General features: G+C 47.1%; 1 protein-coding gene across 9 annotated transcripts in view; it reads left to right on the top strand.

Moving 5' to 3' along the window:
- The first annotated feature begins 730 nt into the window (after positions 1 to 730).
- The window catches only part of LOC122401041 (regulating synaptic membrane exocytosis protein 2), a 57,483-nt gene continuing 43,612 nt past the window's right edge, over positions 731 to 14,601 (top strand). For all 9 annotated transcript variants that reach the window (XM_043402945.1, XM_043402946.1, XM_043402943.1 and 6 more), the window contains exons 1-2: positions 731 to 989; positions 6,356 to 6,560. In XM_043402945.1, coding sequence (XP_043258880.1) covers positions 880 to 989; positions 6,356 to 6,560 — 315 coding nt within the window. In that variant the 5' untranslated portion in view covers positions 731 to 879. The remainder of the gene's footprint in view (positions 990 to 6,355; positions 6,561 to 14,601) is intronic.

The following is a 14,601-nucleotide window of genomic DNA, read 5'->3' as shown; positions in this document are numbered from 1 at the left end:
ACAACCAGGGGAATCGAATCGAGTGCGAGGCAAATAGGAATCCGGAATCCCCGGCGCTTAGGCTGTTAACGAACCGCCACCGCCGCCGCCGCCACCGCCGCCACCGCCGCCACCGCCGCCAACACCGCCGCCGCGACGCGCCGCGCCGCGCGCGTTCTAACCTCGCAGCGGCCATCGTATCGAGGACGCGAGGAGGCATCCCGTCGAAGGTCGGTTTCGAGGAGCACCCCAGGGATAGTCGCGCGCCGTTCCATGAAGCGGCCTTCTAACGGAGAACGCGAACCGGCCACGGAAGAGAGAATGCGAGAACCTCCTCACAGCCTGTGAACATGATTTGTCATACGGATGCGGTCAGTGGTAATCGTACGACGAGAGACACAGACGACGAGGACACCGACGGAGACGAGGACCGCGGAGCCAATAAACTTGATCGCGTCGATGCCCCGACCAAGTTGAGTCTGTCCGGCGAGGATAAGCCGCGGACGATAACGACTGTCCGGTGTCGAACGGCTTCAGCGACCGGTCGGACGCACGTCCTCTTCGAGTGCCGTTCAGCCTCGAAAACGATCGCGGCTCGTAGCATCGAGTGCGTCGATCGGCAGTGTTCCCGGCGTAATCTACCTTTATCGAAACCGTACTCGTGTTGTCGCGTCCAGCTGGTGCGATTACCAGGTGTCGGATGACTCCCCCCGTACCACGCAGCCTTCCCGTAGTCGTAGAAAGGACGCGATATCCCGTAGGAAGGAGCGTTGCCTCGCGGCGAGCGAACCTCGTCGCGGTCTCTCATCGGCGGCGTCGTCGGTGGTGCGCCGGCCCGCGCGTCAACCCAAACTCCTCGCGATTAGACCTTCCCGTGCACGTTCCTATCTTACGTCCGTGATGGCGGCTGTACCTGATATGTCGCACCTCACCCCCGAGGAGAGGAGCACCATCGAGGAGGTTATGATACGGCAAAAACAGGAGGAGGAGAAGGAGAATGAGATTATGAGGTACGTTCACGGGATTATTAACGATCTATTATTTTTTCTTTATCTTTATTTATTTTTCCCCCGACCGTTACAGGAATCCAGATAAATATTTTATCTATCGTCCCGAGATACGATTAGATTTTTAGTAAATTTCCTCCATGAATAACGATGCTTGGAGCGTCACGGATTATTTTATCGACAGGTATTAGAGATAGATTTATAGTTCCGAGTAGCACTCGGTGCGTTTCCGACAACATTCTACTTTTATAATTTAAGGTTCGTAAAATAAAAGACAATTGAAAATCTCATTTGCTTGTAAACATTTCCGAACCAGCGTTTGTAACGGAGTAGATAGAGTGGTCGAGCGAATACAGCCGGCATAATTATAATTTTTATTAGGTTGCTCTTGTGTTTTCGTAGCGCACATGTTGCTCCTTAAAAACGTGCTGTTTAAATACGAATAAACGTGCAAGCGAGGAAGTCAGAGTGCGCCGTGCGGGCAAGTAGTAGGAGGGCTGAATGGTCAGACGAGAGAATCGGAGCCACGAAATGTGGATGAACGGTCACGCGTCGATGATCAGAAATACCGAAGGGATGAAACGATATCCGATCAATTGGGTATATGTGTTTCTTAACCAGCAAATTGTTTCCTCCAACCTGTTCTGCCTATTTTCTGGACTCGCTTGCTCGTTAGTCCTTGACCGCTTTATACCTACGACATCTTCTATTTAGGGTATTCATCGTTGCGCACACACTCGCGGACGATTATCCTGCCGGTTCTCGCGTTCCCTTTCCCTGAACGAAAATCTTCCGTCTCGAGCACTGACCGATTTATCGCGTCCAAATTACCGATCCACCGTTCTCTGAATTCGTATTTTAGATACGTCTCTGGCAAATTAATAACGACAGCTAATAACGATCGTTGAGAAGTAGCACTTTAAATCGATTTTCCCGAATATTCTATAAATACCGTTTGGAACGAATTCTAAATAAACCCAGCGATTGGACGTTAGAATGTTGAGAGGATGCGAGGGAGACGTCGGTTCTAAAAACGACTTTGCACCTGGCCGAGCGAGAGGCACAGGCGATGACGGATGCGGCAGCTTTCCTATTCGCATGCAATTGCGGTGCCAGGGTGCGGAGTCGTAGCGGGGCGACGCCGAGGAAAATGGGCGCCGTTCCTCGAGGAAGGCGTTTTATTGATAGGTTGTCACTGATGGAACACGAGAACGTGAGAAAGCAGTCGAGGGCGGAGAAAGGAAGACAAAGAGCCGGGGTGCAAAGGAGTTGGATCGAGGGAGCGAAAGATAGCGGCAGAGGAACCAAAGACAGAGAGAGAGAGAGTAATGAGCGAAGCGTGCTTTGCCATACCGATGCGAGATCATGTAATGTGGACGACAAGTACGTGTAAGGACGCATGTAAAATGCAAGGCAGCAAGCCTTGACGTGGCTCGGTAACGAGCTGCTGCAGTTGCATAGGGTATGCATAGGGTATGCAACTGCAACCCGTGGATGGAGTGTGAAAGAGACTGGATTGGCAAGGTAAATTCTTGGACGATGAAATATAGACAGAGGCCTGCGGAAAGGTGGAGCGCTTTAGCGGCACAACGTCTAGAAACGACCCGCTGGCTGTTCAGTTTTCTTACGTTACAACGAACGACGAGCCTCTATGTTCATCGTCGAGCAACGACGGACCCTTTGACATCGCGCGATAATTTTAGTTCCTCTATACATGCGGACGAGAGTCTCGCTTATGTATTGGAAGGCGATTCGCTTCGACGAATAAAAATAGACGCAACCTTTCCGTCTCTACGTGAAAGCTATTTTGCGTGTACGTTGCCAACCGACGTAATTTTCTCGTATAATAGAAATTGGAGATGTCGTTCGAGGGTTCGGTTATGTATATCTTGTCCTCTCTACTTATTCTCGTTTCTCATTTTTATGTAATTTACCATCGAGGACAGTCGCTTCGGTAATTCGCAAAGACGATCGCGAAACGACACGTACGATGCATTACGTTGCAACACCTCTAATAACTATTATTTTTTTTTTTTTTAAACTCGTACTAGCGGATAACGATCGAAGATAAACAAAAATATTTCTGACACCCAAATGCACAATATTTGTTCGACTACGTAATATAGACACGCATAGTGCGGCACAATGTATATACGGAGTATTTGTTTGGATTTCGGAATGTGCTTTACAAATATATTGGAACAACGTATCGTGCCCAATTCCAAAATTGTGCATCGTCTCCTACACACGTGAAACATTTAGCTAGTTTTCGACACACCCTAGTTACTTTTTCGTTTTATTCTTCCACCCCTACTTTTGATCGACGTTCACAACATGTTTGGATTCTTCATCGTAATTTACAATTTTCAGAGTGAGCCAAAAAAGCTGTTTTCAACCTGTTTTTAGATGAAGCGATGTATTAATTTTCTTTTTTATTCGTATAATTTTTGTCAAACTAAATAACACTTGCTTGGAACGTTCTTTCTATTTTGAATAGCAAAACAATGAGGGGGCCCTCTTGGCACCCTTAACAGTCGCCTCAGAAAATTTTTTTGCACATTAAACGATTAACCTCCTTGTCCCATTTAAGTAAAAAAGACTTGAAATCGATATCTGCAGTGGTTTCGAAGAAAACTCCTTGCAACGCTTTATGTGGCGACCCACCTTGTATATAATAATGATATTATTTTTTATATCGTTGTTGATAAAAAAGATGAAAGCGCTCTTCGATGAACACGTTATATTCACTGTTTTTAGTCAAAGTATTCCATAACACGGTTTACAGTTGTTGCTCATCGATTTTACGAGAAATATAAATCGATGTTCGTCCAGAAATAACTTGGCTCCTGTCATCCGTGTCATTCGTCTCTAGAACAGAAAAGGTATCGCTTATAAAATCTTGCAATTTCCGTATTGTTGGATCAAAAGTGACCCAACGTTCGTCGCCAAAGAATATAAATTTTTTGTGTTATACATGTCTCCTCCGAGTTTAATTCCCTGTAAATGACGTTCGCGGTCTAAATATAATCAATTGTCGTAGCAGAAAAAACGATAAAAATGATGGAACGAAGGAGGAAGTTCGGACGTGGAGGCACGGAAAATGGAAGATCGTGCGGTAGTTTGGATGCGTTACGAGGGAAAATTCATGTTCTATAGCAACGCGGCTCGTGTGAAATGTGTTGCACGTGGCTGGCAGGATTTTGTGGGACAGAAAAGTCGCGTTGGAGCGCGAGCGCCAACCACGGAGGTGTTCGTTAAGTAACCTACATTTCTCCGCTCGGTTCTCCGCTTTTGATCTCCCCTTTTGTCACGGAGGGATATTTTTTCGCGTGCGGATAGCCACGAATCATCGGAGAGCCAGAGCCACGGTGATCGCCGTTGCGTGCACGCGACTCGCACGATTATCGGTAAAGTAATTAGAGAAACGTAGGCGAACTCGGTGTACTTTGTGTGACATGCCGCCGCGACCTTTGTCTCGATCGGCAAACTCAAAATTTAGGTTACTGCTTCGCGACTGTTCGATGTTATAATTTCCGCTGCGAGCTCCGTCGTGCTCGCTGCTGAATTTTACGCAGAGCCGTAGATTCTGTTTATGCTTTTAGCAGACCTGGAAAGTATCGGTTCAATAAGTAATTCCGTACAATTCACGAAGATATACGGCGACGTGCGAACATTTCCGGACAATTAGAATCCCACCAGCTCTGTACACTTAATTTCTATTTTGCTTGTATTAAGATTCATAGACGATGCAATTTTCTGCGGATTTGTCTCGCGTAATGCGGAAATTCCGTACGAACGATCTTCGTCTCTAATACGCGTCTAAAAAGGACCATTGTTAGATGGTTTTACTACCTTTGCTCGAAGAATTTTCCCCCGTATAAAAGAAAATATCAGTTGCTTATAGGGTGGCCTTAAAGATCACGATCAAAAAGAGTCCGTCGTGTTCTTGCCTTTCCTGCTGTTTTGGCGATCCAAGCTTGAACTCGACCGTGCCAATAACCCTTCGGTTACAGAGTGGAAGTTCCGTACACGCGACCTAGAGACCGAGACTTCCGGTCGAAATGCTCTAACACAGTGCCAAGTGTTCTTGCATTTCTCTTGCTCTCGCGTAAAATGGCGCTAACCTACTTGGCTTGGAATCGTTCGTACCTGGACCAGCCAAGGCGTTCCTCCCCTGTGATTACGATGGTTAATGTTGTTTAATACCACTACTCTCTTCGATTTCCGGACCGACTACATGCTCGATACGGTTGGAAGAAATTCCTACTCGTTGGAGTTGTTTTAATTTCTTTGACCAGTCGACTCAACAGGGGAACGGGAATATAGATCGCACATAGATCTGAGAATTTACGCGCAAAGGTAGAGAGAGGTAGATCTTTCATAAAAGTTTCACCGTCTAGGCGGAAGACATAAAAGCATTCTGAGTTAGCGGCGGACAGAATAAATCGATGACATCGGTCACATTCCATTCCAGTTCAATTACCTCAGCGATAAATTGACTTTCGTCAGCATCAAAGTTCCCTCGGCTGTAGCCACTCGCAATTCTATCTTCTCGCCGCTAATCGACGAATGTTCTTTCGCGTCTTCTTCTCGAATACCCTTGCTAACAACCTTGAAAAATATACTCGAGCACCGTTTAACGGCGAAACTCGCCTCGAATCTTGGTGAAATTTGAGCAATGCGATTGCCAACCCTTTTTGTTTCAAGTAAGCAGAAGTTATGGGGACAAATAATGCACAAAGTTATACAATTCGCGCGCGTTGTAACTTTCGTACGATCCTCGATAGAAAAAAAATGATAGAGAAAGTTAAAAGTTACTTGCAGGATGTAATTGCACTTTCTTCTTTTTTTTACATTAAGAGGGTAAGATATACATGTATTTCAAAGCGCGAATACTCTATGTTTTCGAGGATATGCGTGTAATACAGTACGACTTGTACTACGGCGTAAGTAGAAATATCAATTAATTGTCAGACGTGCCAGCGAAATCCTATTCAATCGCTCGCGTACGATGCACGAGAGTGAACGTATTTGTGAAATGACTTGTTTCGAATTATCGTGGTCAAGGGGTTAAGCAAATAGCAGCTGTAGATGTTCGCCCGTCGCTTTGCCTTTTGAATTTTGAAAAGCGTCTCTCGCCGGGACACGAATAAATCCGTTATAGTTTCGAAGTGGAGGAATCTGGAGACGCAACGTAATGCTTGCAGTTATTTGTAGCGTATCGATAGCACCGGCAGCGAGGGTGGGTGTCGTGGGGGAGTTGGTTTATTAGTTGAAATATCGGGAGGATAGGGTTTCCCGATGTCGCGAAACTTTTCCCTTTTATATTTCCCACGGCAAATAATTTTCTCTGTCGCTGTTGTTCACAGACGAAAGCAGGACGAGGTGAAGATCCTCGAGAACACGATACGCGCCTACTCGGAGAAGCATAAGAAAGCGGGAGTGGAGCTGCACGCCACGTGTCTCATATGCCTGAAAACGAAGTTTGCCGCCGGCGCCGGCCACACCTGCAACTACTGCAGCATCCTGTGCTGCGCACGCTGCGGTGGAAAGGTCAATCTACGGTCGAACAAGGTAGGGGTGAGATTCGGAAAAGAAGCGGGAAGATATATTGTCTGGAGAAATCGCAACTCGTACACCGTGCGCTCCAATTCCTGCTGTTTTTGTTAACCTCGTTGCGTTTCACCCTCCGCTCCGACACGGTACGATGCCTCGAATATTACTCGCTGCTTAACCCATCAATTCTCCTCGGTCTTTCACTTTCAATTTAAAACATTTATCGAGGCTCGAGCGTGAACTATCGAGGCTAGTTACTCGCGTCTTATTACGTAACGAAATTCGAGAAAATCTAGATCCAAGGAAGTCCTTAAGAAATTCGGTTCGTTTAATGGAGCGCCGTCCGCACCGTGGCGCTCGATAATCCGCTAGTTTTCTTTTAATTACGAAAACCACTTAAATTTAGTGAACATCCACACTTTGAGGGATCACGAGTTTTATTTGTCGTCATGCCGGTCAGGATTGCGACCGAAAAAGATTCATTACCTAAATGAAGGGATCAAAGGGGATCCTCTATAATGGTGTACTCGCGGTGCGCGAAGAACGAAAACGCTTTGCTCTTGTGACATTTCGAGGATCGGTCTTTTCGCCAGCGTGGAAGATCTAGATAAATTTCGACCGCGCGTGGATATTTTATCCGTTGGATGGTTAATTTTTTTATCAGAAACACGTATGGTACTAACGTAATTAGCATGGTACAAAGAAAGATAGATATCTTGGAGAAGATACACAGTTTACAACAACATATTTCGATATCATAAAAATTCCTGACATTAATTTTCACTCGTAACGTTTGTTACACCACCGAGAGAAAATATCGTGGATCGAGACCCTATTCGTTTAAGTCCAGGGAAACGGTCAGGCCATGGGTTAACGAGATACGTCACCCGATCGATAAACGAGATCGTCGATCGTGCACGCCAAGGTCCACCGCGAACAATGCAAATCAATGTTTTCATGGTGCGAGAATCAACCCGAAAAGCAGAGTCACTGGCTCTGAGATCCCATCGATCATAGTTATAAGCGATCGATGGAATCTCGATGGGAAAATCGTTGGAATCAGAGATCGATTCGATTAATTTTCATCGGTAGAAATTAAAGTAGAGTTCATTTTCTCAACAAGAAATCGGTTTGAATCTAGGGAGCACCGATACGAGCTCGCTCGATGCCAGAGAATTGCTCTGCTCGGATGTTTTAAGGGTTCCCGTGACTCGACGCGCGATTGCAGGGCAAAGTTCACAGAAAATTGAATCAACAGGACCGCGATTTATTACGATTCAAGGGATTCCCATTTATTCTCGTGAAGAGATTACGAAACGTCATCGCGACGTAGCGACCGATTAAAAACGCGACCGATCATTGTTAGGAAATGTCAGCTTCCTGGAAACAATTAAGGGTACCATATCGTAAAAGACGATAACCGGCCGCGTATCGTACGCTTGAAATACGTGGAAATAATTGACCTTCAGCGAGCCTCTGGCCCGCCTCTCTCTATCTTTCTCTCTCTCTCTCTTTCTCCCTCCCCGTTACACCAATTAACCCTTATCGCGGACGCGTGTACATTACGTCTGTGGGCGTAATGTCGTCGCTAAATAGCTGCCCCACGAATACGTTTTCCATTTATGCGTTGGTATTTCCTCGGTCGATCGCACAATTTCGATAGGATTTTCATCAATGAGAATGAATTAGTGTCTACGATTCGCGACACGAAGGCGTTCGAATTTTTTTATTTCGAACACACCTTGTATTTGAATATGCGTGGTTCTTTTGCATCGTTCGTTGTTCGAGCCAATTTCGTTTGACTAGCAAGAGGTAGATGTTGCTCGATCAAGGAGAAAGAATCTGTTGGTAGTGGGAAGAAGTATTTCATCCGTCTCGTTAATCTGAAAGAAAAGATGAAAATCGAAAAATGATTTGTAATTAACGTCGAGGACAATCAAACTTCGTTTTCGAAACGGTTATATCCGTAACCGAGAAAAAAGAGCGTCACGAATACGTATAGAGAATACACGCGCGTATTCCAGCCAGCAAGTGGCGGTATAATAATGAAAGCAGACGCGCGGAACTTCGGCTTACAACTTCCTGTAAGTTTATTGGTTTTCATCGTACTTTCGCGTGGCTTAAGAAATGGAGGTTGGCCGTGCAGTCGGTTAAAGTGGGCCGGTAGTTACTTGGTAGTTTCCCGTACCACGTATTCCACGAAAGGAGCAAACGATCGACAACAAGTAACAGTATCTCTGAAAATATTTCGTTGGTCGGCCACCGTCCGAAACAAACAAATTTTTAATTGTGAAAAAATTGTGGGAAACTATTGACCGCGTAAACTTTTTGTGGAAATATATTCGAACAACCATCGGGTCCAGGAAACCCGCGTTCGAACGAGCGTTCAAACATCTGATTTAATATGCTTGAAAATACACCGGGTGATGAAACGAAACGCAGAGAAATGCGCGCGCGCACACTGATCGTAGTGGCTGGTCCCGCGCACGTACTCCCACACTACTCACCCTCCAGGGCCACACGCAAGTACGATGATAAACGTCACGGCGCGCGTTACGACATCATCGATCCGAGCGGAACGCTCGTACGTTTCCTCGCTCGAGGAGTCCAGCCCGCGATGCGATACCCAGCTTCGTCTAATTATGCCCGGCGATCACGATCGACGGAGGTTCCTCGATTCGTGAAATCTCAGGGCCCGAAGGAACCTCCATCGCGCGCCTCGATTTCGCAACCCGTCCATTTCCGGTCGTCGAGCCGCGGTCATCCGCGTTTATACAGCAGCCTTTGTCCTCGTCTTGCTTCTTTTTTCCCTTTTCGTCGTCGTGGTTTAGGCTCTCTGCGTGGGAGCCTATGAATGGGGCGCGTCCCTGCGTGACGTCACCGAGCGTGTAGAGGGGCGGGGGCGGGAAAGGGGGGTGGACGATGAGGGGAACCGCGGGGGGCGGGGCGGGGTCAGGAATGAAGCGCGGGGTGGACGAAGGTGTGGGTGGCCGTGGATGAATGCCGGGCGGTGTGCAAAGGGGGAGGGGGAGAACGTGACGCAACATATTGATCTAAGTTTCGTAGGGAGGGTTACAGTCTATGATAGGCTAGTGGGGCGCAGGGAGGAGGCGGCCACGAAGAACGGAATACAAGGTGGCCGGCAAATTTACGTTGTTCCTTGTTTCGACACGGTTGACTCGTGTTTGGCGTGCCGGGGCCACCGATCGGGGAGAACCAGTGGCTTCGGGGCGGCTGCGAGCGTGGGTGGAAGGGTTGCCACACGAAAAAGAAACCAAAACGCCTCGGATACCGACGACATTCCGTTTCTAATGATCAAATCGAACCGCTGGACGGTCGGAAACTTTTTTTAGAAAGGTTCTTGGTGAATCGATGCTGTCGACCAAAGTATCGATTTAACGTATGATCGAAACCGCGTTTCCAGGAAATATGCCGCGTCGGCATAGTTCGCGTTGCCCATCGAATTATGGCCATTTTCGATTAATGACTCGCCGTTCCCAAATTGTTGAAGATCCGGAAGGCAGTCAAGCACGCGGAGGTAAATAGCTGCAGAGGTCCGTGGGGACGCGGTCGCCTCGGTCCAAGGCTGTGTGTCGATCTATTGTGTGCTCGTGTACGGCCGAATGCACGTGTGTATCTCTGGTATTTATGTCAGAGGAGCAGAGACTGACGGTAATTCTAATTGAACGCTGCCCGAGGAAGTATCCTTCGTTCCAGTACAGCATTCCTCCTTGTTTCGTCTGTCTGGGAAACGATCCTCGGCCCTTAAAATCCTCAGGCATCGTTCAAATTTTTTTACCAATCCTATAGATCGCTTTTCTCAAGAATACTACTGTAAATTAACACAGCCAAATTCGTCGCAATATAGCTTAAGACAGGGAGAATTTAATTCCCTAGAGTAACAAAAATTCGAGGAAAATGAAAAATTAGTTGTCATTCGGTATGCTCGTGCGCTTTCGAGAAGCATTGGTAGAATTTATGAGCTCGCGTTATACTTGCAAGATTTACGTCATCGTAGGAAGTCACCGTAGCAATCTCGGACAGTGTTTCTTCCAAGTTGGTTCGTACGACTCGCAGGCGGACCGCGAGAAGTCCTGTGCTCGAGGATGATTAAACGCGCGCTTGCGTGATTCCCATAACGAGCCGCGGCTGTGTTTCACATAAATAAGCCGCTGTTAGTCGAAAGTTGCCCAGGTTTCTCCTACTTTGGCTCGCCGAAGGCATCTGTCGTTCCTCGACCGGCTTCTTCCCCTCGGCCCCAGCCGGCAGTTGAAATCCTCCTGTGTATGTAGGACAGCTGAAAAGTTCGGATGACAAAGTTCGCGCTCGTGACGGTAATGCGCGCGGATCCGTGGCCCTCCGTCGACCGAAAAATTCTGAAGCGAAAAGGTCGAAGTTGTTCAGAGACATAAACCATCGTGAATAGAGCCGAGCGATCACGAAGCCTCTGCACGGTAATTAGCTGTTTACGTAGGCGTACACGCCTACAAACTTCTTTGTTATAGAATCAAACATCAGCGATTCCCTTGTTAGCGATTTCGAGACTCGTCGTCTCGGTTCACTGATTCCTCACACAGATCGTCGTGCCCATAAATTTTCTAATTAACTTGAACTTTCTGCCGTGCGTATACACGTAATACTTAAGCATGATTTCAGGTTAGGCTCGAAAAGATCGTGCAGACACTGGTTGGCTCGAATGCGTCGTCCAAGCACCGATATCGCTCGGCATTCGGAAGCTTCTTTTCTATTTGAAAGGTCGTTCTCGATACGCGGTTATCTAGTAACGAATAAAAATCGACAAAAATTCCGACGGGACAGCCTCGTCGCCGTTCAGGAAAGTGTCTTCTGTGGGTCGAAGAGCGTTGTTTAATCGGCGGGACGATAATTCGTCGCGAGCGTCACGGATGGTAGCACCGTATTATTGGCGGCGTGGCGAGTTATCGGATTGGTTTGAACGAGCGTATCGATCCTGGCCTCTGTACTCGAGGCAACGGGACGTCAACGTCCATACCGATGTCTGTGCCATCGTTGTTGTCGTCGTCGTAGTCGTCATTGTCTGGTCTCGATCGGCGACGTCGTTCCCTGCGTTGACACAGGCTGCGTACACAGGGTCCGTGATAAAGTAATCTGAATTAATTGGGCTCTAATTAATTAATGCAAATCACCGGCAACTCGGCCCGAGCCGACAAACTAATGATCATTTACGTTACGGCCGAACACGCAGCGCCGTGTTCTCGTTCTCTTGGACCACCTCCCTTGGCCGACCGTTAAAGGAGAGGGTGAGACGACTCGAGGGCTATCCCTCCCCACCGCCAGCGTTTCTCTGTTTTTAGGCTCGGGAAAATAGCGCACACGTACAGTCTGTCACACTGAAAATCGATCACCTTTTTCGCTAATTTTTTTTTTCTCCATAAATAACAATATATAGACGCGGTACGATACAAATCAGCGATTATTCGTCGTCCCTTTCGATTATAGATAACTCGACAATTCAAAATGCCGACAGTTTTGTTTAGTCTTGAAAATATGTATCTTAGTTTGACTCACGATATAAAATAATTAGTATAAACTATTCCCTGTTAATGATATATATAGTAGTTTGTCGAAAAATGAATGGTTAAAGAACGGTGGAGGATTATTCAGTGCGAGCGACTGTACGTACGTACGGAATGTTCGGGCGAAAAAGGTGCTGCTAGCACGGGGATGAGCGAGGGTGGTGAAAAGGGGTTGAGCTCTTGACATATTGCTACCTAGGCAACTCGACGAAGTGCTCTTCAGGTTCTCCCTGTCTCCACCTATCTTTCCTGCTTCGTTTCTCGCTCTTCTCCTTTCTATCCACCCCTCCTGGCCCCGGTCCTCCGGTTCTTTCTTCTCTTTTTTTTTGCCGCCCGTACACCCTTTCTCTTTCCTTTACTGTTCGGTGCACTCTCTGTTCCGCGGACGAGCTGCCAGTCTGCAACGAGGTTCGGTCGGTGTTGCAAGTCCCTTGGAAAAAGGAGGGCTGTTTTTGTGTACGCTTCCGTCGGTTTCGCAGCTCGGGGGACGGATTCGCGCACGACCGCGAATCGTTGCCAGGTACCCTGGCTCGACGACCGTCCACGTACACCGAGAGTTCGTTTGTTCGTTGGGCTCGTTACTTTTTCCACGAATATCTTGGCCACCCCGATTCCTGTCGTTTGCCTCTAATCTCGCGATGGGAATGCTCGACGGTGTACAAGTGCTGGATATTTTAAGTAATTTTCTTTGCCACCGGAGTCCGTGGCACGCTCTACGCCGAACTATGTTGCAGCAAGGGAAATAATTACGTTCGTTCGAAACGAGGATTTGGGAAGCCTTTTAGAGAAGGAACACTCTCTCTCTCTCACCCTCTCCCTCTCCCTTTCTCTCTGTCTCTCTCTCCTTCTTCATGAGAAACTATTCACCTACTAAACTGCGCGAGCAATAAGGTAAAAATCAATTCTCGTTCGCTGGTTCGCTGTTAAAAAAAACTAGGACGCTTGGTTTTCTGCGAACGAAATTCCATCGGATCGCTGACTTTGATGTCTGGAGCTAGACAGTTCTTATCGCGTCCCGCAGGAAATTCGTAAAAGAAATTTCTCCGTTTTTTTTCAAACTGTAAAAGTTTACAACGTTCTAGAAATTCACAGGCTGTTTCTTTTTGCCGAGAAGACACACCCTTCTCGCTCTTTTAGACCCTACGCGTGCCCGCGAGCACGAATACCGGAACGTTAACCTTTGCAGTCGGACGAAAAGTACATTAAAGTATTATTTATGTAACAAGCTCCCGGTCTGTTAGGAACGTCGTTACAAGTTTTTTACGTAAGGCGATGCCGTGGCAGCTGCAATACAATCACGTTATTTTGCATAAAATTCACTATCGGGAGATGTATTTCATACCCTTTAGAAAATATAGAATCGTATCCTGATAAAATTTTTCGTTGTCAGCATGGTCGAAAATTGGCCTATTTTCACCACCCTACTTTTAGAGCATAGGCGTAACGGTTTCAGTCTGGATAACAAGCACAACGACGCAACAAAGAAATCCCTTTCGCCGGAGCATCACCGTCGTCGTTCCTCTCCTCTTTGCAAACGTTCCTTAATTTTTCTCTCTCACGACTCCCATTCCCTTGATTACTTTTTGTCGAGCAAACAGGTCGAACGTTTCTCGCGTACCAGTCGAATCCCATTACCCGCGACTACCGTGGCTCTTGATTCGGGTCGCCTAATACAGGCAAACACGTTTTCATTTCCAAGCGTCGTCCTCGTCCCACGGATTAGCGAGAATATGGGCTCGCAGATCTGGGCTGGATTCATCGAGTAATAATAATGGGCAACGATAATCGTGTAAACTGCGCTGCGTGGTCGAACGTATCGATTCGCGCGCGAATAAGCGGCGTCTCTGGACCCTTTGTCGCACATCGGGCCGAGCCACGATTAGCCAGAAAAATTACTACCCCTGGAATCGAAAAATTTGGATTCCAAGTCCCAAGCAGTTAACAACTACCTGGATGTTATAAAGTTTTAATGTCTCTGCGAACTCTTGGAAAATGTCGGTGTCTTCCAATTCGCATCACAGTGTCTGATCGACCGTGTTTCTATACGCATCGCTGTGTGATCGTGATCTTGGAGCAGTTTAGTGGTTAGCGAAAGGTATGTAAACGCCATTTTGATGTATTTCGAATAAAACTTAGTAGTCAGAGAAGTTAGAACCACCGTCTGGCCCCCTGTAGTCCACGTGGAAGCTGTTCACGCCGGGATAGACGAGAAAGAAGGTATTCGGTGACCAACTATCGCGTTCTACTTATTTCGCGTTAACCGAGTTCTGTTTATCGGCCAAATGTACCGATTGCCAGGAAGTTTCGATCTTTCGGAGGTCATCGCAACGAAAGATGAAGGGGAGTCCGTTGGAAAAAAGTCAGGAAAAGAGGGAACTGCTACGAGTGGAATTTCTATAAACTGGATGATTTGGCTCGTTGATAGCTCGACAACGCGTTTTAATCTCCGTCGACTAGGCGGGATGTTGAAAAGCATGCTCGTAATTCAACGGCGAAACGAGCCG

Source organism: Colletes gigas, unplaced genomic scaffold (genome assembly GCF_013123115.1).
Source record: "Colletes gigas isolate AHSC1104 unplaced genomic scaffold, ASM1312311v1 Colletes_gigas_Sc00021, whole genome shotgun sequence".
Taxonomy (NCBI): domain Eukaryota; kingdom Metazoa; phylum Arthropoda; class Insecta; order Hymenoptera; family Colletidae; genus Colletes; species Colletes gigas.
Note: the sequence above shows the minus strand (reverse complement) of the source record. Positions and strands in the feature narration are given on the sequence as shown.